This window comes from Trachypithecus francoisi, unplaced genomic scaffold, assembly GCF_009764315.1.
Source record: "Trachypithecus francoisi isolate TF-2019V2 unplaced genomic scaffold, Tfra_2.0 Lachesis_group15, whole genome shotgun sequence".
NCBI classification, from domain to species: Eukaryota; Metazoa; Chordata; class Mammalia; order Primates; family Cercopithecidae; genus Trachypithecus; species Trachypithecus francoisi.
The window spans coordinates 78,227,560-78,248,767 of NW_022681460.1; the positions used below are offsets into that span (position 1 = coordinate 78,227,560).

The 21,208-nt window shown below is 40.3% G+C and overlaps 1 protein-coding gene across 3 annotated transcripts in view; it reads left to right on the forward strand.

Moving 5' to 3' along the window:
• NHSL1 (NHS like 1) overlaps positions 1-21,208 on the forward strand; it is a 153,089-nt gene that overhangs the window by 27,381 nt on the left and 104,500 nt on the right. Inside the window, exon 1 of one of the 3 annotated variants that reach the window (XM_033235318.1) lies at positions 1,011-1,328. The exons of the other annotated variants lie outside the window; for them this stretch is intronic. Coding sequence (XP_033091209.1) covers positions 1,313-1,328 — 16 coding nt within the window. The 5' untranslated portion in view covers positions 1,011-1,312. Of the gene's footprint in view, positions 1-1,010; positions 1,329-21,208 lie in introns of those variants that run through there. 3 annotated transcript variants of the gene reach the window in all.

The following is a 21,208-nucleotide window of genomic DNA, read 5'->3' on the forward strand; positions in this document are numbered from 1 at the left end:
AGGGTTCAGATGGTACTTTTCAAGCAGGGTGCTCCTGGGGCAGTATTTGTGGACTGTTTCTCTTCAGATCTGTCGTAAGATTCCTTTTGCCACTTTCCACCTGTGTTTGAGAGTCCGCAGTCAAGTAACCTTGAACTTGCCAGAGTCAATTGAGCTTTCCAGTGTAGGAGAAGAAATGTAATTATCTCATCATAGCCGCAGCAGAGCTAGAAATTTGCATAATCTAATGCTGCCTTTGTTTCCTCATTTGAAAAAGTGATGCCATAGAAGTATAACATGCTTCACAGTTTTATCCTAATACTCAAGGGGTTTTCTTGTTTTTTGTTTGTTTGTTTTTTGTTTTGAGACAGGGTCTCACTCTGTTGCCTGGGCTGGAGTGCAGTTGCATGATCATGGCCAAGGCAGTCTCTACCTCTTGGTCTCAAGCAATCCTCCCACCTTAGCCTCCCAAGTAGCTGGGACCCCAGGTGCATGCCACCATGCCCAGATAATTTTTGTTTTTTAGAGATGGGGTCTCACCGTGTTGCCCAGACTGGTCTCAAATTCCTGGGCTCAAGTGATATTCCCACCTTGGTCTCCCAAAGTTCTGGGATTATAGGTGTGAGCCACCATGCCCACCCCGTTTTTAAATAGTAGTATGTAGTAGTAATGGTAGCACTTACTTAGTGCTTATGATTTGTCTGGGACTAAAAGAGCATTTCACATATATTCACTCTTTTACATAGACCCAGACAATGGAGTGCAAAGTTTCCTATTATAATGTGCCGTGTTAATTATGTACCAGTATATGGTTTGCTCTATATTAGAAAAAAAGGGGAGCATGTGAACAGAAAAGGAATAATGAAGTCAGTGAATAGTAAGTCATAATTACATAAATACTAAGTCATAATAAAATAGCAAAAGGTTAAACTGAATCGAGTGATTTCTTTTTTGTGTCGTTGGTCACGTGAAGAGCTGCATCCGCTGTGGTGGAAAATGCTGAGAGAGAAGCACAAACAAATGGGCTCACCCTTGGGCTGGTCTGCACTGGACTGTATGAACGGTGACTGCTAACCCCTGGCTCCCTTCCCTTTTCAGGATGATCGCAGGCTGATTCCATGGTGTGAAATAACCCAGGAGAGATAGGGAGGTGTCAGCAGCACAGCCCAGCAGGCTGGGGATTGGGCAGTGGCTTCCTGGAGTAACAGGCGCTGGCTGGCTGCCCTGCTCTCTGGCAGTGAGTGCTGAGGAGGTGGGCTGGGAGACAGCTGTGCCTAGCACTGCAGGCTTCATCAGACCACAGAGCACAGCCCCTCCATGGAACTGCTGCAGAATGTTCTGCCTGAAAGGTGAGGGGATTTCGTGCCCATTTGGGTGGCAAAGTTCTGCTTGGGGAAGATTGTCATATAGCATCAGAGTCTAAATCACAGAGCTGGTTCCAGTAAAAATCAAAGTTTGAGGGAGTTTTGTAAGTATGAAAGTGAAAAAGTCATTGTTCTTTTTTGTTGCAAACAGGAAGAAAGACCTCCTGCTGGGGAGATGGAATTCTCTTTTAGACAGAAAGGATATTTCTGTGTTTGAATGTGTTTTGTATGTGGTATGTGTTTTGTTATAGACAAAAGTAGCTAAAAGTTTAAAAGAAGGTTTTTAAAATCAACTTAATAAATATAGGAATAGTTTACAGTGGTAGTATGAGTCTATTAGAGAGGTTTTCATGTAAGGAGTTGTTCTTGTAAAGGGTTAGAATGAGTAGAAAAGGGTAAAAGATTCTATTGCTTTAAGCTTCACTGTGTGAACTTAGGAATGAAATTAATTTGACTATAGAACATACTTCTAGGCTGGGCGTGGTGGCGGGTGCCTGTAATCCCAGCTACTTGGGAGGCTGAGGCAGGAGAATCACTTGAACCCAGGAGGCGGATGTTGCAGTGTGCCGAGATTGCACCACTGCCCTCCAGCCTGGGCAGCAAGAGTGAAACTCGGTCTCAAAAAAAAAAAAAAGAGAAGAAAGAACATACTTCTTGTTCTGGCCACATATGGATTATAGGACTTCCTAAGTACTATAAAATGGTGATTATATGAGTATATGTCATCATTCCCTGTTTAGTCAAGGAGTATTTTCCATCTTTAGGCGTTTATTTTTTCAGTCCACTCTATTTTTCTTCCAACTCTTGTTATAATGTAATTATTGTAGGCATGTGAGAGTGTGTTTGTCTGTGTGATTGTTGAAATGGTCGGGGGTAGAGGGGGAGATGAATTTCCTTGGAACTGTTCTGTTCATATCTTTCAGTGTATGTCATTCTGTTGATGGGAAATTCTTGACATCCTTTCAAGTTTTGGAAATAAAGTGGTCCTGGCTTATTTGCTTGTGGATTGCTCCTTTGTCCTCAAAGTCTGTTCCTGAGGTATAGACATGGATTTTGTAGGCCCAGCCTTTGCAGTTTTAACCTTATTTTGACACCTTAAAACCCACCAGTCTTTAATATTGAACTTGGTGTTTGGGATATTTCTTTATATAGTAGGTGCAAGTTTGGTGAAATTGAGGGGTAAGAACAAAAAGGAACGTCACATTTTTCTCTCCTTAAGCATTCAATTAATTCTCACTACAGAGAGTATCTAGTTGCAGTGGATTTCCAAGGAGTCACGGGCTGACATGAATTTAAGTATTTCCGAAAAATAATTTTAGATGAAAGGCATTATGAGCTCTCATCACACTGTTTCTTAACAAAATTGTTCTACAAAAAGTTTAGGTATGAAGAGTCGGTGGTATTATTGGATGAAGGTACATGCTACCTGGTGTAATTTCCACAGTGCAACTGAAATCATTACAATCCAATGATAGCTTAAGGTTTACAATTTCGAATTGAATATGGGTGTGGAATTGTCACTGGGTAGGACATCTGCAGCTTCAACATATTTTCCTCCACCCATTCCCATAGCAGCCATTTCATTTTATTAAAGAATCTCTCATTTTCTTGGACTCTTAGTTTCTGTGGTAACTCAGAAAACTTAAAAAACTCAAAAGTACGGCATGTGATGACAGCTAAGTGCTTTTACGCTGAAGTGTGTGTTCTAATCAGGAATCCACAATCTCACCCTTTCAAAGCCTATTCTCTGATCTCCCAGCAGCTAGGACAAACAGGTGACTTTCTACTCGCTTCCTCTGACTTACAGCTTCTTGATTTACAATAATAATTTTTAAGTTGTCCCTTTGCCCTACGTATGAAGCAAGCCCATGATAAAGTAAGGATGAGTGAGATTAAGCAGAAGAATAGTAAGAGCTACTTGTTGATGCTTTGTGTTCTTACTTTGGAAAAGTGGCTTTCATTCATTGGTCTGTGGCTAGCCAAGGTCCTAGGGGCTATTGCATATGTGGTTGTGATTAGCATTGATTTTAAAGGAAACATGATTGCTCTTCCTTTGGTTTAAATCATGTTCCTGTGTGTTTCTTGTAATTGCTGAAAGAAAACATTTAAATCAGATCGCTTCCCACATTGATGCAGGATTTCCTTTTCTCTACTTAGACTGTTTCTTTTCTGAAGCCAGGTCCACTCAGCTTTGTGTCAATTTGGCCTTCCTTGAAGAAGGATGCCATCTTTCTCATTACTGTCACTATGGTAACTCATATAGTTGCAGTCACTCTTTGCTATTGAAGTATCTCAGATACATCAGCTTCTCCCAACTGCATTCTGTATGTGCAACATTTGAGCACTCAGTCTTCGGGAAGATGTTCTGTAAAGTTCAGCTAAGGTATCTGTGGCTAACAAAGGCATGGTGTGTTCCTTCACTGTGTAGCAAGTGATCCATTATGGTCTGGGAAGTGAATTGTGGCTAATCATATGATTAATAGCAAGTAATATGATTAATAGCAAACTACCATGTGTACCATTCACAGATTATTCTAAGAAGTAGAATAGGCCAGGTGTCATGTCTCAAACCTATAATCCCAATGCTTTAGAAGGCCGAGGAGGGAGGATCACTTGAGGCCCTGAGTTCAAGACCAGCCTAGGTAACATAGGGAGACCTTGTCTCCACAAAAAAATTAAAAAATTAGCCAGATATGGTGACATGGAACTGTAGTCCCAGCTACTTGGGAGGCTGAGGCAGGAGGATTGCTTGAAGCTAGGAGTTCGAGGCTACAGTGAGTCATGATTGTATCACAGCACTCTAGCCTGGGCAATAAGGTGAGACCCTATCTTGAAAAAAATTTTTAAAGAATAAATAAAAATTAGTATAAAATGTTTTTACTACTAAAGCTACGTGGAACATAATTACACTTCTCTGAAATGGTTCCGAATGCAAATTTCTTAATTATAGTACATCGGCTTTAACTTTATAAATACTAATTATCTTTGCAGTGCTTCTCTAACTTCGGTGAAGACTTTTTAAAAGAAATTTCCAAACCATTACAGGCTGATATTTTGTAAAACATAAAATCATGTGCTTGTGTGATATCACCACATTGTCAAACAGCTATAAAAGTTCTTAAACATTTAATCTCATTTCCTGTACTAATCTTGTTGTAGACTGGTAGTGAAGTACTGTTCTACTGGCACTGGTTAGTAGACAAATCTGCATTAGTTTCCCAGAGCTGTCATAACAAATTACTGCTTAGTGAGTGGCTTATCCAGAAATGTATTCTCTCACAGTTCTAGAGGCTAGAAGTCTGAAATCAAGGAGTTGGCAGGGCCATGCTCCCTCTGAAGGCTCCAGGAAAGACTCTTCCTTGCCTCTTTCACTTCCTGATGGCTCCAGGCATTTCTTGGCTTGTGGTAGCATCACTTGAGTTTCTGCCTGTCTTCCCACAGCCTTCTTTCCTGTGTGTTTCGCTGTGTCTCTGTGTCAGATGTTTTTCTGATAAGGACACCACTCATTGGACTTAGGGCCCACCCGTAATCCAGTATATCACTTCACCTTAATTAATTACATCTGCAAAGACCCTATTTCCAAATAAGGTCATATTCCAGGGTTGTGAGCAGACATGATTTTGGGAGGACACTATTCAACCCAGTTCAGTGGACCGCATGTAAAATCATGTAGCTTGAGGGCAGCTGCATGGGAAGTGTGTTTAACGGAGAACTGTAAGAATGATATCCAACTTAGCTGCTTTGAGGATGCCTTTGAAACTATGGCAATGCGAATTTAAGATGAGTTTGTATGTGTAGGTAGAAGAGTTGAAAATGTACATACCCATTATGATCAGTCATGCAAAGGAAAATGTTGCCTTTTTATTTCCTTTAATCGATTCGGCTTCTTTCATGAACTCTTATCCCGCTGAGAAGGGGTAAAACAAAAAACAAAATTGAACTTAGTTCACTGCAGTCAACTCAGTGTGAGCCAAAAATTTAAACGGTTGCATTAGATAGCTCAGTCTGTTGGATGACTCAGTCTTTCAACATTCTCCTGCTTATCCTCCTTCTCTTCAAAGGGAACTTTGTTGCTAAGTCCCCCTTATTAGTATAACAGAAGTGAACCATGCTAAAATATGTACTTTTGAAATCATTGGTTTGATTATTATACAATGTTGAAAATTTTAAAGCAGACTCTCTGCTGTTGAGTTTTAAACATGAGGCAATATTTTTTAAATGATGTTGGTTTTATTTTTATTTTGTTGAGACAGAGTCTTGCTCTGTTGCCTAGGCTGGAGTGCAGTAGTGCGATCTTGGCTCACTGCAACCTCCGCCTCCTGGGTTCAAGTGATTCTCCTGCCTGAGCCTCCCGAGTAGCTGGGACTACAGGCACACACCACCTTGCCTGGCTAATTTTTGTACTTTTATTAAAGATGAGGTTTCGCCATGTTGGCCAGGCTGATCTCAACCTCCTGGCCTCAAGTGATTCGCCTGCCTCGGCCTCCCAGAGTGTTGGTATTACAGTCGTGAGCCACCACGCCTGGCCTGATGTTGCTTTTAATATGGACAGGATGCATACATATATCCTTCTGTGCTGCAGGAATGATTTCACTGTATTTTATGAGCATAATAGACCTTAAGTTCCTGAATTTACTAATGGATTTTACCTGATTTTGCATTCTCTCTAGGGACTTTCTACCTGGTTTGTGTTGGACTAGGTTCTTTCCCTTCCTCAGCCTTTATGTGTCTTCCAAGAGGTAGAAATCTAGTTTCATGGAGCAGAAAAGTGGTAAATTCTGTGGAATTGGGTGTGTCCCAGCTGCCTGCATGCCCTGAACAACAGGGTCCTGTCTATACTCTTTTTTGCTTCACAAGTTACTGATTTAGGAAGGCCTTTAGGTTGTCTAATAATAGCAAAGAGTTATGTTGGAGATTACAGCTATGAACAATCTCAGGCATGTGCCTCTGCTCCCACAAGGGCAGTTCATATTAGAAACTAACCCTATCCTTCCTCATCGTGTACCCTGAAACAGATCACAGGCCTCTTTCCAGTTGTCTCGTGTATGTTGTGTATGTAAAAGAATTCCTTAGATTCTTTTCTTGGCAGCATTTGGAAAATAATGTTAGGAATCAGAAACAGATTTGTTATTTCTGTGCTCAAACAAGTGCATTTTTCCAGTGAGCTAGTAAGCAACCATTTGCTCTGGAAGGTCCCTAGTCTCTTGTTAAATCTGGTAATAAGCTATCAGATAATCAGTGAGCAAAGTTTATGCTAGTTGATTCTGAGCAGCATTTTGAAAGATTTTTAAAAATCAAAATGCAAAGCAACCCTGGGAATATGGCATCTGTCTGACTCTGGACATTTTACTATCATGCATTTAGATGTCGAGTTTTATATAAATTATCAGTGGCTTTTAGAACTATTGTTCTACAATTCTTCCTGGTTCTTTCCTGCTCCTTTCATTTAAAATTGCATATAATTGTTAGTGGGTAATCTACAGCTACCAAGCGGAATTCCCATTTGCTCAGTCTGCAATTTAAAATAGCACTTTTAATAAACACAGTGGTAATAACACGCATTTTTCAAACTGGTGGGGAAAGCCCTTGGAATTTAATAAACGAAACAAAGCTGGCTAGACTTTTATTTCTTTTGTCTTTTCCTTGAAAACATTATCATGCTTTTTAGTTGTCTTTTTTTCCTTCCATGAATAGTCAAAATCTGTTTTTTAAATATGTTGCAGTAGAAGCCAGATTACCATGTTAAATAGGTTATGTAATACTATACATTGAGATGTTACTCTATGGACTAAAAGAGCATTTAACAGAGTTTTGCTGCCTAAAACAAGGAGAACTTGAGGTCTGCTTGTTTCTGGAGCATGCTCTGTGCAAGGATTCATGCTCTGGGTAATTTTGTGGAACTGAATCAAATAACTTGAATTACTGAAAGCATTAGCAAAGATTTCAGTTAAACTCTTCATTTTAATATCTCCTGTTCCATTTCTACCTATTCTGGTTTCCTTTATTTGCTGATTTTCATGTCTGCTTTTTTAGGCCCCCTACCTCCCCTTAGCTGTCCTCCTCTGTGATGGCTCATTGGGGCAGCAGTATTACACCTAAGCCATATTGAACTCCTTCTAGTTACAAGGATGTGGTCAGTAGTCTACACACATGTTAGCAAAGGTGATAGTTAATAGGCAAGGCGGATGGACCCGTGTGATAAAGACAGTTTACCTCTCAGGACATCATGTCACCACCATTAACCAGGTGCAAATGTATGCAGGGGTATATATTTTTCTATGTTAAACATCAGAAGAAAATACTGCTGAAAACAACCTGAGGGTCTTTAAGCAATTAATAGATTTTGCATGATTAAACAGTTTGGCAGGATATGGTATTGCGGATGTGGGGTGGAAGATGGGTAGTCTTAAATTGGGAACATTAATTATTTTATACAATCGTATGTAGCAATTGCATTTAAAATTAAGAGATCTTAATTTGACAGCCAACAGAATGACAAACTATTTGATTTAATGTCAGCAGCGTTGATCTTGTATCTGGTGATTGTGTGACATTTGTCAGTCTTTGTTAACTTAGATTACATTTAGAACTTTTGTTGTTGTTGTTACTGTCAAAATGTGATTAACCCTGAGAGCCATTGAGACAAAAGGCCGGAGTGACTTGACTGTGGGTTTAACTTGGGGGAGGTATGCATAAGAGAAATGTGAGTGTTCATCACCACTTTTTCTTTGGAATGTCTTCTTATAACAAAAAGATATAAGTAACATAAAGTGAACTTTAGGAGCCACAAGTTGCAGTACACTTTAAGTGAATTTATATACGCACAGAATAGTTTTCAAAAGGTCAGATGATAACATATGTTTGTACTTGTGAAATTTTGCAAGACAGCATTTGAGAGCAAAAGAGAAAATCTCTGCTTTGCTGACCACAAGAGGCCACCTATGTTCTTCATCATTTTGTTCCACTGAGTGAACTGTGCAAGGTTCGTTGTTGCTGGAACTTTCAGAATAAAAGTTGGGACAGATGCCTCTGTTCTCTCGAGGGCGCGAGCGTTGCGAGCAGGGTCAGGGGAGGATGAATAGTGACTTGATGAGTGGTCTCTTAGGAAAGGGAAGGCAAAGGGGACCACAGGAGCCTGGCTGATGAGCCTGGCAAAATGCCTAGAGGATGCTTGACTTGGTAGAAGATCACATGGGGAAACTGGGTTATACCAGACATTGAGAGTGGCAACTTTTCTGATTCCAAACAGAGTAAATGAGAAAGGGGCCTCAGAAAATGCCTTGGTGTTAGCTACGTGGGATGGCATGGCAAAAGAAAATGAAGTATATGAACACACCTAGCCCCAGTGGTGGTACTCTATCTCTCCTTCCTTAGCCATCTCCTACAGATTTGTACTTTTGCTTTATCTAGACCCTTTCCTAATTTTAAGAGGATAAAGGAAGCTCAAGTCCTGTCTTTTTTCCTGGAAAAGTTTTGCTGTAACAGAATACCCAGTATTTTATGCAAAAGAGGTCAATATTCTCCCAAGGTGGCTAATTATATGTCAAAGGGTATCCAAGATTTGTCGATATTTTGAAATACCTCTGAAGTTCATCAACTCTGACCAAAATATTTTAATAGAATTTGGGGTGTGTTAATTTCATTGAGTGTTGATGAGCACTTACCATGCACCAGTCACTGTTCCTACCCCCAGGAAACTCTTCCTCTCTGATGCTCTGGACTTCTCACCGGTCTGGGTCTCTTCAGCCCCAAGACTTCTGGCTGTTTTCCTGCCCACTGTAAAGGTACTACTTCTTGTGTCAGCTTTTGGGGGTTCTTCTTTCCCCAAGATTGACTTTGCAAACAAAGCAAAGCCAGAGACTTTGTAAAGGGTTTCCCTGCTAATCATGACCCAAATAACACAATTAACACAGGTTTGTAAAGAATATTCAAGAAATCCCAGCTCTATCCATTAATCATATTTGCTTATCCCTGGAGTCAAGATCTCCGTAGCTCTGACACTGGATCCTGCCTAATAAAATATTGAGGATTAAGTAATAATTTAAATAAGATGCTGGTATTTTCTCTGTAATATATAGTGATGTTTTATTTAAATTTGACCTCTCTAAGGGCTTAATTTGGGCTTGTGAAAGTAAAGACTGATTTGTACCCTAATTTGCAAATATGGTATTTCTGCATAGTGAGAAAGGCAGATGTATTTCTCAGTTTTCATCACAGCATATTTACGCCAACTTTTAAAAAGTTTTCTGGACGTACACAGTTGTATAAATACATCCAGATGAATAAAAAAGTATTACAAGCCACATATATTGGCAAAGGAGCGTGGTAGCAACACAAATATTTTGAAAGCTATGTAAGCCAGTGAGAGTATCCTGATACTGCTCTAACAGCTCCAACGGAAGTGTTTGCTGCCACAGCAATTGAGACAAAACCTTTCCTTTTTGGAAATGTTTCCTGGCAGAACAAATACTTGATAAAAATTTAAAACAAGATTTGAACTGCTCAAGATGGTGCCTTTTATAAAATTGTTTTATTTTTACAAACTCTCTTCACATCAGGAGGAGAGAAATCTGTGGGTGGACGGTTTTATCCTTACATAGGTGGAAATGTCCTTAGTTTAGGGTGACTGCTGTACTGAGGAATTGGGAATGAGCTCCCCTTAATTATGAGTTATTTCTCTTCTTGTGGTATTTCTTCTTCATTCAGTAATTAGCAGCCTATTTTTCATCTCAGAGAGAAGAGGCCAGGGAGTGTAAGAGTTGTCCAACTGAATTGTCAGTCAGTAAATTACGATGGAAGTTTAAAACCAGTAGCATACTCAGAAGATGACATATATCGGGAGTGGGGGGAAAGGGGAGGGAGAGCATTAGAACAAATCCCTAATGCATGCGGGGCTTAAAACCTAGATGATGGGTTGATAGGTGCAGCAAGCCATCATGGCACATGTATACCTATGTAACAAACCTGCATGTTCTGCGCATGTATCCCAGAACTTAAAGTGAAAAAAAAAGAAAAAGATGACATATGTCCACCTCTCCAAAAATGCAGAGTTTATAAACGCTGAAAAGATTGAATGCAGATGAGTAAGGTTGTGATGTCTGTAAGCATGATTTAAATATAAAACATTAGTTTGATGTTTGCCATCACTTTTAGGTTTGGGTTTACAAGACTGCTCCTATAGAGATGGATGCTAAAACATCCAGTGTCGTTTCTGCTTGCCACAGAAAGTCGATGTTGGTTGGTATGGCAAATATCATAAATCCTTATTTGTATGTTATTTGACTTATGATAACACACTTGGCTGAAAATGAGTTTGTCTTAGTCGCTCCCCGGTCCTCACTCACCTTCGTGAAATCATAGAATGGATCCATTGTTGGTGTGTTATCTGCAAAAGATAAAGTGTCTGTGAGCTAGGGGATAACTGGAGCCCCTAAAATAAATGAGATTCCTTTAACACGTGCCATACCACAGTTTTCTCCTAGACTGCTGTTTTGGACTATGTTTGACTAAATTTCCTTTACTCTAATTTTCCCTTGCCCTCTTTTTGATTTTGGAAAGCAACCTTCAACCTCTGTGTGTGAATAGTCACCCTCCTTTGTCTCCTGCTTGACGCTGGCCCCCCAGCAACTAGCTCAGTGTCATGTCTAAAATTAGATCAGTCTGTATGGATGCCCTGTAGGGAAGTGAGAGAACAGGCTCTCTCTGCCAGAGCAGATCCTCACCGCACAATGAAAATTCTCACTTTATGATAATTCCCTAGTCAATGTCATGAGTCTTTTGCTGTTTTACAGTAAGACAGTCTGGTATTTGGTGTGCTGAACTGCAGATACGAATATCCAGCTGCCACATTTTCACCTGGATGTCTAACTGACCTCATGAACATATCAAAACTCCTGTCCCCCACCCCTACCTATCCCACTGCAGACTTCCCCGTTTCATGGCAAATCCATCCTTCCAGTTGCTTAGGCCAAAAACCTTGAAGTCATTTATGACTTCTTTTTTTGGTAAGGGGGTGTCGGTGAGGGGAGACAGGATCTTCTTGTTCTGTTGCCCAGTCTGGAGTGCAGTGGCACAATTATGGCTCACTGCAGCCTTGACCTCTTGGGCTCACGTAATCTTCTCACCTTAGCTTCTTGAATAGCTGGGACTACAGGCATGCACCACCATACCTGGCTAATTTTTTTTTTTTTTTTTTTGTCAAGGTGGGGTTTTACTGTGTAGCCCAGACTGATCTCGAACTCCTGGGCTCAGGCAGTCCTCCTGCCTTTACCTCCCATAGTGCTGAAATTATAGGCGTGAGCCACTGTGCCCAGCCAACTACTTTTTTTTTCTTATTCCTGCATTCAATTTGGCAGAAAATTCTATTGAGTATATTAATTTTTTTTCCGCATTATCTGACTATCTCTCACCATCTGAACTGCTACCTGCTTAGCCTGAATTTCACCTGGATTATGATAATAGCTTCCCTTTACAGCCTGCTTTCAACCTAGTAGCCAGAGTAAATCTTTTAAGACAAGCGATATTGTGCCAGTCCTTTGCTTTAAAAAAGCCTCATTTCACTCGGAGTAAAAGCTCGTCTTGACAATTTCTCTTTATTTTTGAAATATCAATCACAGGCTTGAAATAAACCTAGGAGGATAAACTGTTTTCTAAGCTACCGAACTTGCAGCTGCATCAAACCTTCAGTCTGGCAGAAAAGGAAAAGGGTTCCCTGCTAGAACTACTGTCCCAGCTGAGTCGTGTTCTTGTTTGATGCTCCTAGAAGGAATGGTCTTTTTTTTTTTTTTTTTTTTTTTTTTTTTTTTTTTTTTTTTTTGAGACGGAGTCTCGCTCTGTCGCCCAGGCTGGAGTGCTGTGGCCGGATCTCAGCTCACTGCAAGCTCCGCCTCCCGGGTTTAGGCCATTCTCCTGCCTCAGCCTCCCGAGTAGCTGGGACTACAGGCGCCCGCCACCTCACCCGGCTAATTTTTTGTATTTTTAGTAGAGACGGTGTTTCACCGTGTTAGCCAGGATGGTCTCGATCTCCTGACCTCGTGATCCGCCCGTCTCGGCCTCCCAAAGTGCTGGGATTACAGGCTTGAGCCACCGCGCCCGGCCGAAGGTATGGTCTTTAATGAGACTCCTCCATCTTTTCCTTAATGCAAGTGAGGATCGTTCCACCCCATCTCATTTTATCATTAAAAGTGGCAATCTGTGTACTAAATGCAGCCACAGATATTTACCTTTGGGCTTTATTACTGAGTTTGATAGAGTTTCTGTTGGAATTTTGGAAAACTGATTCCCATGGCTTTATTGATAGGGATTAAGTTAGAAATAATCAGCAGGGAGCCTGTAGAAGGACTAACTTAAATGTTAGAGCCAGGTTAGTTTTTATTTGTATGCATATATCTGTTGTGCCGAGATTGATGTGTGATGAAGTCTATGAAAAAGACTTTGCTGGTAAGTACAGGGTATTTTACCCTTTCAGAGTGCTCCTTTTCTTTCATAGCATTATTAAAATGGAGAGTAGGATCGAATCCAACTCACTGAGTGGGATTTGCACGTTCTGTGGGACATGAACCCTCTTTTTTTGTGTGGTTGTCATGTACCGAGGGTCCTTTGGTTTTCCTACTAGATTGTAAGCTCCTTGAGGACTAAGTCCACTAACTTGATCCAGAAGAATTCCAGTAGATAATTGCTGATTAAAGGAATGAAACATTAATATTTAATCTAGTTTTGGTAAAAAGACTTTAACCATCACTCTCTATGAAAACAAATGGACTTTTTCGAGAATAGCTTAAAATATAAAAGTAGATTGTACTACTTTCAGTGGGACTGAAAATACACAGGCTATTAATTAGCAGAGCAAGAAAGATTTTTAATTCCGAGTTTCATTTTTTGTAGCAGCTCAATCAAAAAATCTGATGAAACAGTTTCAATCATTAATGGCCTGTAGCATATGGAAGCTGGTCATAGAGGAGGAGAAAAGTTAATGTGTTTCTAGACATTTAAACATTCAGAACAAATGAGTCTCAGCTTCATGGTGACTGGAAGGGAGACAAGCTTCCCATGTAGCTTCTTGGTCTTAGAAGTGGCAGGTCACCATCTGGAGAATGGCCCATTCCCTGCTGGCCCTTCTCAAGCATCACTCTGAAGTGGCTACACTTCTCTTGACTAAAAAGGATTAAGGATTTACTCACCAAGGAAAAACACACCCTTTATCTAAGCACTTTCCTCACTCTAGGGTTTTCAGTGTTTTAGAAAAACACTCCAATGCATAGTCCCATGAATGGGCGATTGATCATAGACAGAAAAAAAATTATTTTCAGAAATATGAGATTATTTCTCTTAGCAATCATCATTTAAATGTGTGTGTGTGTGGTTTTTTTTTTTTTTTTTTTTTTTTTGAGATGGAGTTTCGCTTTCTTTGCTCAGGCTCGAGTGCAATGGCATGATCTTGGCTCACTGCAACCTCCGCCTCCCGGGTTCAAGCAATTACCCTGCCTCAGCCTCCTGAGTAGCTGGGATTACAGGCCCAGCGAATTTTGTATTTTTAGTAGAGATGGATTTTCTCCATGTTGGTCAGGCTGGTCTTGAACTGCTGACCTCAGGTGATCTGCCCATCTCAGCCTCCCAAAGTGCTGGGATTACAGGCGTGAGCCACTGTGCCCGGTGGTAATTTTTTAAAATAGTAACATTCATTGAAGTTTTATTTCGTTTGGTCTTTCTACCCTTTGTTCTAAATTTGTAGGTCCATTTGATTATTTTCTAGGGTTCCCCTGTATGTATTTCATTCTATTGCCATTGCATTTGTTCCTCATTTTCTCTAAATGTGTTCACAATCAAGTCACTATGTGTTTTTGTCTTTTAGGTACTATTTGAGCAAGTTGATTATTACTCAAGACCCCATGTCAGGGTGCACCTAGAGGTACTCTGTTAATCTGTTGAGTAATTAAGTGCTTGGCTACCTTAAGGACTTCATTCCTTCCCCTTTATTTCTGTGAACTGTTATGGTTATTAAAAGTTGTAGGAACCTTGACCTCCAATAGGCTGCCTTTTCAGCTTCTGTCTTGTAAGTGGGCTCATCATTTTAATGACCAGTTGAGATCTTATTAGATTACACATTCGGGATGAACCTGGAATCCTCCATGATGCTATTAGCCATGAGTAAAATTTCTGCATGTAAAACAGAAAGACCCCTAACCTAGGAATCAGAGTTTCTGATCCCAAGTCTAGCATTTATTGACTCAGAATAAGCCACCTAACTACTCTGAGCCACTTGTTGCCATCTAATAAATACAAGTGATTGCCCTGCTTGCTTGATGGGGTGATTTTTGGGGGGATCAAATGGGATAAGATACCCAGAATGTAGCCAGAAACTAGGAATCCTCTTCCCTTCTCCTCTCCCATTCTCTTGCACTTCTTGTCAAATCCATCCCTTCTCTCCAGGCCGTGAGTCACCACTGCCTCAGTGAGGTGACTGTTAGCATCTCATGCCTTTGTTATTGGGCTCCTGACTTCCAGATCCTAGGCTAATTACCTAGCATTCCTTCTCCAAACTCTATCCAGAATGAAAAAAACAGATCGCAACTGTTTCTTCTCTGGTTAAAAATTCTTCAGTTCCCTACCACCACCGTTCCATTGCCTTCAGGATGAAGTGTAAATTCCCTAACATGATATAGAGGAGCCCTTCATGATAGGATGCTTCCTTATTTTCTTCTTGAGCTTCAATTCTCAGTAGCCTCTTCCCCCATCCATATTTCCCATTGTGTTCACCTTCCTTTGCATGTGCTGGGACCCTCTGCCTTGAGGGAATATCTGCTTCTCTGCTGTTGCTTCAACCTGATCTTTCGATTAGACTTACAGGATTCAGTTCAGATGTTACCTCCTCTTGGAAGTTCTCCATAATATTCCAGTGCTGGTTAGTAACCCCTTCTCTGTGTTGCCTATTAGAGTGTCATACAGCTGTCTGTTTGCTTGTGCTAGGCAATAAGAACCTAGAGGGCAGGGAATGTGTATTGTTCATTGCCGTTGATGCCAGGAAGCACATAAATATTGGCTAAATTACTTTGTTAATAATTGAAAAAAATTTAAGACATAAAGGAAAATTCTGATGTATCATCTGCTTTAATATCAGAAAAAGAATTAGCCAGGTATTGCGGCTCACACTTGTAATCCCAGCACTTTGGAAGGCTGAGGCAGGCGGATCACTTGAGGTCAGGAGTTGACCCGCCTAAGCAACATGGCAAAACCCTGTCCCTACAAAAACAGAAAACAAAAAGACAAAAAAATTAGCCAGATATGGTGGCACACACCTGAAGTCTCAGCTACTGTGGAGGCTGAAGTGGAGATCAACGCTACATTGAGCCGAGATGGTGCCACTGCACTCCAGCCTGGGCAACAGAGCGAGACCCTGTTTCAGAAAAAAGAAGAGAAACCAAATGGTTGACAAATGAAATAGATCTAAGAAAAACAGAAACAAAATGGAAAGCTTTACCCTGCCCCCTTATTTGAAGTTACGAACTGACCGTTCTTACTGGAATACCACGCCTTGCCCTGGAGAATTGTATTTAAGAGGGAGTACCACAATATTCTGTAAGAGTAAATTAATAAGCATATTGTCAACCAAAGGCAGTTAATTCAAGACTAGGAGTGATGCTGTTTATTACCTGGAATGGTGGTGAAAACTGAAAATATGAACCCATTCAAGAAAATACAAACAGTTTAATGATTGATTTATATCTTAGTTCGGACTGCTATAACCATAGACTGGGTGACCTGTAAACCACAATTTGTATTTCTCACAGTTCTGTAGGCTGGACGTCTGAGATCAAGGTATCAGCACGAATTCTGGTGAGGTTCCTCTTCCAGGTTGCAGACTGCCATCTCCTCACAGTATTTTCACATGGAAAAAGAGAGAAGAAAGCTGTGGCCTCTTTTTTTTAAAAAAATTATTTTTAATTTTATTTTAGTAGTCAAAAACTATTGAACAGTTGGTTTTTGGTTGCATGGATAAGTTCTTTAGTGATGATCTCTGAGATTTTGGTGCACTTGCCACCTGAGCAGTGTATACCCTACCCAACATGTAGTCTTTTATCCCTCACCCCACTCCTATCCTTTCCCCCGAGCCCCCAAAGTCCATTATACCATTTTTATGCCTTTGCATCCACATAGCTATATATCGCTCTATTTGGTGACTCACTTAGTAGCTACTACTTATAAGTGAGAATGTACAATATTTGATTTTCCATCCCTGAGTTACTTCACATAGAATAATGGCCTCCAGCTCAATCCAAGTTGCTGCAAAGACCATTATTTCTTTCAATTTTATGGCTGAGTAGTATTCCATGGTGTATATATATCACATTTTCTTTATCCACTCTTTGGTGGTTGGGCATTTAGGCTGGTTCCACATTTTTGCAATTGCAAATTGTGCTGCTATAAACATGCATGTGCATGTATCTTTTTCATATCATAACCTCTTTTCCTTTGGGTAGATATCCAATAGTGATGTTACTGGATCGAATGGTACTTCTACTTTGAGTTCATTAAGGAATCTCCCTACTGTTTTCCACAGTGGTTGTACTAGTTTACAATTCTACCAGCAGTGTGAAAGTGTTCCCTTTTCACCACATCTGTGCCAACATGGTCATTCTTGCAAGTGTAAGGTGGTAGCTCATTGCGGTTTTAATTTGCGTTTCTCTGGGGCCTCTTTTATAGGTGCACTAATTTTATAGGTACACTAATTCCATTCATGGGGTCTCCACTCTGATGACCTAATCACCTTCCAAAGGCACCACCTCCTAATACCATCACATTGGAGGTTAGGATTTTAACATAAGAATTTTGGGGAGACAAACATTTACACCATTGTAATCTGTAATTGATTATTAAGGCAAAATGGTCTGTTTGAGTCTTCTGGAATTAAATAATTCAAATAATGGAAAACAACTCCAGTCTACTGAATATGATAGGCAAAAATTTTTCCCCCTGTGACTTTTATTCCTGCCATGTATGTTACACTACGTGACAAAAAGGGTCTTTTCAGGTGTCATTAAAGTTACTAATCAGTGACCTTACCAAAGGGAGATTAGCCTGGATTATGCAAGTGAGCCTAATGTAATCAGAGGAGCACTGAAAAGCAGAGCTCTCTCTGGTTGATGGCAGAGGGGAAGTTGAGAGATTCTTCAGGTCAGGAGTCAGTGTGCTGTTGCTGGTTTGAAGTTAGAGGGAGCGGTAGGAGATAAGAAGGAACTGAATTCTGCCAACAATGAGCTTGGAAGCTGATTCTTCTGCATAGCCTTCAGATAAAAGCTCAGGCTGGCCGACCCTTAAGTTTAGGCCTTGTGAGACCCTAAGCAAGGCCCCCAGCCAAGCCCGCTGGACTGCTAACCTGCAGAACTGTGAGATAATAAATGGATATTATCTGCAGGTGCTAAATTCATGGTAAGTTGTTATAACAGCATGTGACATGGCTCTCATAAAGGCAACATTGAGAATGAGCCTTTAGAAAGGCTGTAGAAAACTACTGCATTATTAAAACAAAACAAAAAATGGAGTTGAGGGACAGGAGTGTCTTGCTTTGGGAACCTTTCTATTAGAAAGATTTGATTTCCAGTAGACCTTAATATTGGGTGATGTCTGACAAACACCAAAATTGAATGACCTTTCTGACACCTGCAAGGGAGTCTTTATTTCTGACTGATGCAAGATCTTTCCCTGACCCCTGGCACATCATAGTTGACCCAGTGCTTGCTCCGAAGTGTGTCTCAGACTTCTAAAGGCCCCAGTGGAGACATCAGTCAAGGGAATCTTATGCTATTATATGCTGACTTTGTGCAGGAGAGGTTAACAATAATAAATTCAAGGAATGAAGATTGTTTTGGGTAGTAGAATATCAAAGGCTCATTCTCAATTTTTCCAAGTGTTTTGTAAAAAATAGGACATTTGAGATGTTTACTTTTCAGCACTGTTTTTCTAATGTCACCTTTATGAGGACCATGCTGTTTGTCAAAGGTGCCCTTGAACCCCAAATACTGGAAACGTACTAATCTTGTTAATGAGAAGAGAGGATTTGATTTTGACTTCATTCCGGAAATACTGTATTCTCTTACTGCAATTCTAAAAACCGTTCGTTTTAGTTGTCATGTACAGAATAGACAAAGACTTAAGTCTGGTCTGTGTTTTGCCAATGTAGTGAATCTGTCCATGTTAAAACAGTTGACTTGCTATCAAAATAGAGAACAATTGTGTCTGTGCAGGATGATAGTTAATAGCAGTTAGAAATTAACAGAGTTGATCATCCTGTTTAATCCCTCACCTTTTAGAAATTAAGTGGTTACTGCCTTCGTTTGTCTAGAAAACAAATCATGAATTATACGTTTATCCCTCTCAAAACATCAAATAACAAGAATTATAGGTAACTTCTTGAATGACTAGTCAAAGAATGAAAATTTAAAAGGCAGGTTAGTTTGGCAGGTAAATCGTCACTCTCCACTTCCTTTCTTCCTGGACTCCAGAACTTGGCACAGTTGTCAACTCATACCTGCCTTGATTTTGCTTTTCTTCTAAAGATGACCTCATCCCTTCCTTCTGAATGGATACCTCTGGCTCTTTCACTCTGTTCTGCAGTTCTCCTTTGCTTCTCTGTTACTCCGGCTATTCTCTGAGTATTAGGAATATATCTTAAAAAGTAATACAAGAAATAAAATCTTGGTATTTTAGGCTTATGTAATCATCTGGAATTATATTTACTTGTATAGCTTTATAATTATGTCAAATAACTTGCTTTCTCTCCACAATCACCCTGAGTTGTATACATACAATTTACCGGTTTCCAGTACACTACAAAATATGAATTGGAATATGGCCCCCTTAGCTCAGAGGAGGAATGTAAGAAGCGTAAATAAAAGGAAAAGTCTGGCATTCAGTTCACAGGCTCTTGTTTGAGGCTTTCTAATCACTAATGACTTTGGCTCAGCCAGTAGAAGTATGTGGCAAGTCACTTAACTTCCCGGGGTCCCAGCTCTTTCATCTCGACTTACACAGATGGTAATTCCCTAACTCATAAGGGCTTCATGAACTTTAAATGGGGCAATGCATGCAAAGCTTGCCTGGAACCTGGCTAGACCCAGGAACTGTTAACTACTATTTTTCTTTCTGTCATGTGTATGTTCAGTGCTACACAACCTCTGAAAATCTAACTGGTATTTGTCACGCTGGAGTCTCAAAGAGGATCTTTTCACTTTGGGTTTTCAGTCTCCTAAGTGGATTGGTAACGGGCGTAGTATGTACCCACTTCTTTCGACTGTTCATATGTAAATGCTTTCAACAAATGCGTGGACACTGGTAATCCGGCTGCTTTCTGACTTGCCATTTATCTTGAGCTATAAATTCAGCCGCTATTCATGGATGCAAATGAGGGATTTGTTTTCATGGTGCTGCAAGCCTCATAAGCCTTATTAGTCTTTTGTCACTTCAGATTAAAAAAAGAACAAACTTTTAAAAAAATTTTTTGGGGCCAGGGGCACTTTTTCCCTCCTTGTTTTAGACTCCCAGACTGCCGTTTGTGAGCAAACTCAGAATGATCCTCTAAATGTCTGTATGATTTTTGGTGTTTCATAGTGTTTTTTTTTCCCTTCTGTACTTAATCTTAGTTTCCCAAATATGTAACCATGAAAGAAATCCTTATCTGCACACAATCCAATGCAGCCTCCCAGCGCTGGTCTTGACCTCATATGTCAATAGGGTAAAGAGGAAGAGCGAAGACTCAGATTTGTGTGCTGCCTACACAGCTGGTTCAGTTTGCTTTCTTGTTTAAACGCCCCAAAGCAAAGACAAAGACACTAATGTTAGACACATGACAGGGTGGAGTGCCGTTCTGAAGTGTATCTTTAAGCCCAAAGAAGCAGGATAGATGCTGGTGGAATTCCCGAAACCACCATGAATGGCAAACTTTATCAACGCTATCAAGATGATTCTGTTCAATTTCAGACCATGTATCAGCTGATTTTGAAATTCATTAGTATAGTGGTTAAAAACACAAGAAAAAGGATATTTAACTTTTAAAAGCAGACTTTTTTAGAAGTTAATGATTTAAAGTTACATTTCAAAACTCATGGGATGTGACCAAAACTATATGCAGAGGGAAATTAGTAAGCTCGTATATTTTTAAAATAAAAAAGAATAAAAATTAAGCCCCCAACTCAAGGTAAAGTATAAAGAAGCATTGAAAAAGCTTATCATAAAAATAGGAGGAAAATGGCAAACCCACTGGAGTTTGTTTCATATATTTACAGGTGTTCTGGGTGAAAGTGGAGAGGGCAGGGAAGTGCCCTGTACAATAGAAAAAGGGAGAAGAGTGAGCACTGTGTATGGTAAAATAGGAAGTTTTGTTTGTCTTTCCAGACAGGGCTCACTCTGTCACCCAGGCTGGAGTGCAGTGGTGCAGTCTTGGCTCACTGCAGCCTTGACTTCCCAGGCTCAACTGACCCTCTCACCTCATCCTTCCCAGTATTTGGAACTACAGGTGAGCACCACCAGGCGCGGCTAATTTTTGTGTTTTTTAGAGACAGGGGTTTGCCATGTTGTCCAGGCTGGGCCCGAACTCCTAAGCTCAAGTGATCCATCCACCTCAGCCTCCCAAAGTGCTGGGATTACAGGTGTGAGCCATTGCACCTGACTGCAAAATGGAATGTTTTAACATTATGATCTGGGAACTCAGGAGCATGTTTAAAATTCTATTCTTTTTATTTTATTTTTGCCCAAATCTTTTCTTTCTTTTTTTTTTTTTGAGACAGAGTCTGTTGCTCAGGATAGAATGCAGAAGCATGATTTTGGCTCACTGCAACCTCCTCCCAGGTTCAAGCGATTCTCATGCCTCAGCC